The sequence below is a fragment of the Cibotium barometz genome, chromosome 20 (assembly GCF_041138505.1).
Source record: "Cibotium barometz isolate CiBa-2024 chromosome 20, ASM4113850v1, whole genome shotgun sequence".
In the NCBI taxonomy this organism is placed as follows: Eukaryota; Viridiplantae; Streptophyta; class Polypodiopsida; order Cyatheales; family Cibotiaceae; genus Cibotium; species Cibotium barometz.
In genome coordinates this window covers 43,284,655-43,287,467 of record NC_141065.1, presented here as the reverse complement: position 1 = coordinate 43,287,467, position 2,813 = coordinate 43,284,655, and the positions used below count along the sequence as shown (strand labels likewise).

General features: G+C 45.5%; 1 protein-coding gene across 1 annotated transcript; it reads right to left on the bottom strand.

The window, feature by feature from the left end:
* Nucleotides 1-455: 455 nt before the first annotated feature.
* LOC147627912 (uncharacterized) lies at nucleotides 456-2,031 on the bottom strand. Its single transcript, XM_086815176.1, has one exon. It carries the CDS (start codon nucleotides 1,788-1,790, stop codon nucleotides 543-545), a length of 1,248 nt encoding a protein of 415 aa, XP_086671302.1. The 5' UTR covers nucleotides 1,791-2,031; the 3' UTR covers nucleotides 456-542.
* Nucleotides 2,032-2,813: the final 782 nt, after the last annotated feature.

Sequence of the window (2,813 nt, the reverse complement as noted above, 5' to 3'; positions counted from 1 at the left end):
GGGATGTGTGAGATGACTTCTTATACTAAACTCCAAAAATTGCTACTCTTACTTGGCTATTCATAATATAACAAATATTATTGTTGGCTTTATAATAAGCCTGATCGGCATCATCCCGATGATTTATATTATTAAAGCACCTAGCACAATTATAAATGATGGACAAGAGTGCAAGGATCCCTTCATGCTTTATAACCTTTTAGATAAGACAAGGGATAATATTGGTAATTTTGTATACTTTCTTGATTAAAATAAGAATTCTTGAAATCTATCTATAGTGAATAATAATGTGTAATCCTAGGTACAAAAAAAAAAGCTTGCTAAGAATTTATGAAGCTCATGACCCCAAGTTTGCTAAAAAATATATACACTTCTAAGATGATGGTTTGCTTTGATGTCTTAATCTTGTTGATGATAGATATTATAACGATATGAATTGAGTGGTGGCTCAATAATATAATATTGAGAGTACAAAGTTCCCAAAACATAAATGTATTTGAATTTCATAAAATGAAGCCTAAAGTATTTTGAAAGGGTGGTGCTCAAATTAGTATGCGAGTGTCCTCAAACTCGATGAATGACAACTCCGCATCGTTATCATAGATCATCTCAATGATCTCATCGTAGTGGACGCAATGTCCCACCCAGAGACCAAAGCTTCGTCTTATGTGAGCCAAAATACCCACATCATTGGACAAGCAAAACTGCAGGGCAGTGAGGTATATACCCATCCTGTGCAGAGGCATATTGTAGTTGCCACTGAGTTTATCAAGGAGCGCGCCCTTGAGGGCCAGCCTGAAGAAGACTTGGTGAGTATCCGGGCGGATGCTAAAGATGGTGAAAACCAAGCGGAGCTGGCTACCCTGGAGAGTTATGACATCCGATGGCGAGATAGAAGGCCAGTCATTGGGGACAGCATGTTTGTTAGTGATGGCCAGGTCTGTCCAGAACCCATCTCTCACAAGCACTTTTCTCCACTTTCTGTACCCTAAGCGAACGGTGGCAGGGTTGGAGGGCAAGTAGCGTTCGTCGATGATTCCCAAGAAGACGAACACGATGTACCTTGATGACAACCCCAGAACTGTGCCGATTAACAGTTGGCACAGCCTCATCCAACACTTGTACATCTCCTCTGCAATGCCCTCCCACCAGTTATACGTAAAGTCGGCTGCTATAAACACCAGCGTCACGACTGCCGAGAGCGCGCTGTACCCCTTCGCCGTAAGAAACAGTGGAACCCCTTGCAGCACTTTGCTCAACCACTTTGTCTCTCTTAGCGGGCAATGCTCCACCAGATGTATGTCGCCCGGCTCGTGCGTCGTCAAGCCACCCCCGCGCAGCAAGAAAAGGATCGCTTCGTGGGCTGTGGCTAGCCTGGCCACGTTAAATACAAGGCCAATCTTCAATGTCTCACCATAGATTGGAAAGCCTTCCTCCACAGCCGTTTTGACGCACAGGAAGTCCTGGAATTTGGCCTGTGTGATGAGATACTGCTTGCCTTCGAGTGTGTGCAAGCTAGTTTCGTAATGGCTACTCTCGCCATGCCCCGCAATGAACTCTTCCTTGTCGATGGTGCTGATCGTGTTCAAGGACGTGCTGGTAGTTTTGTTGAGATGCACGAACCGCCCATGCTGCCAGGCCTTCCGACGGCCCACAAAGCAATTGGCCATGAACACCCAAGGCACCCGCATCAGAGCTGCACTCCTGATGCTGTACCATATGAAAAGCACCAATTGAAACCACTCAAACCCATTATTCACGAAGCTACTGAGTGCACGCAGCATATTCATGATTACTACTACTTCTACTACTAGCAGACTTCGACTTGAAAATCAATGTACCGTGTGTGTGTGTGTGTGTGTGAGAGAGAGAGAGAGAGAGAGAGAGAGAGAGAGACGGCGATTAGTGGTGTCTGTGTATTTGAGGGAGAGCGCGCGCGAGGACGAACTTTTTTCAGTGTCATTGCTCACATGGATCTAACCCTTAAGTGAAGCAAGATCAGCCCTTTACCGGACTGTGTGTGTGTGTGTGTGTGAGAGAGAGAGAGAGAGAGAGAGACTGTGTGTGTGAGAGACGAGAGAGTATCAGAAAGACCGCGGTAGTAGTAAGTGTTGTGTGTGTGTGTGAGAGAGAGAGAGAGAGACGGCGGTGGTCTCTGCGTTTCTGAGGGAGAGCGCGCGCCGGCCCTCGACGAGGACGAACTTTTTCCAGTGTCATCGCTCACATGGATCGAACGCTTAAATGAAGGAAGATCAGCCCTTTACCAGACGCAGCTTTCAATTCTTTACCCATCCCTTGCGTTAATGTTATATCAAGCAAACGCTATACCCATCCCTTACGTTCCTTCTCCTAGAATGTTATATCAAGGGAGACGCTTTACCCATCCCTTACGTTACTTCTCCTAGAATGTTATATCAAGGGAGGTACTTCTCACATGGGCGCTTTCGATCACCTAGATAGGACGTGATATGCGCACCTAGGCTAGGATCGATTGTTTATAAATTGCCAGAATAAAAAAACATAGGGTTTCACATCCTATTCCAGAATAAAAAACATAGGGTTTCACATCCTATTCAAGGATGAATGAACTCCTAAGGGGCTGGTCATGCACTGGGAAATGTGAGTATTTCCCACCCTAGGTGGTGCCTCCCCCTCTTGCCACACGTGTGTGAGATTAAAGTGGGCCTTTGAATGTTGGTAGCTAACATTGGGGGTTGGTACATGTTAATGTATGGTTCACACTACCATACGTATGCACATGCACCGTATATGCACATACACCATACATCACTTATTCACACATGCCCACATGC

Excerpts from the sequence above, each read along its gene's own strand:
- LOC147627912 (XM_086815176.1), bottom strand. The coding sequence starts at position 1,790 with ATGAATATGCTGCGTGCACTCAGTAGCTTCGTGAATAATGGGTTTGAG.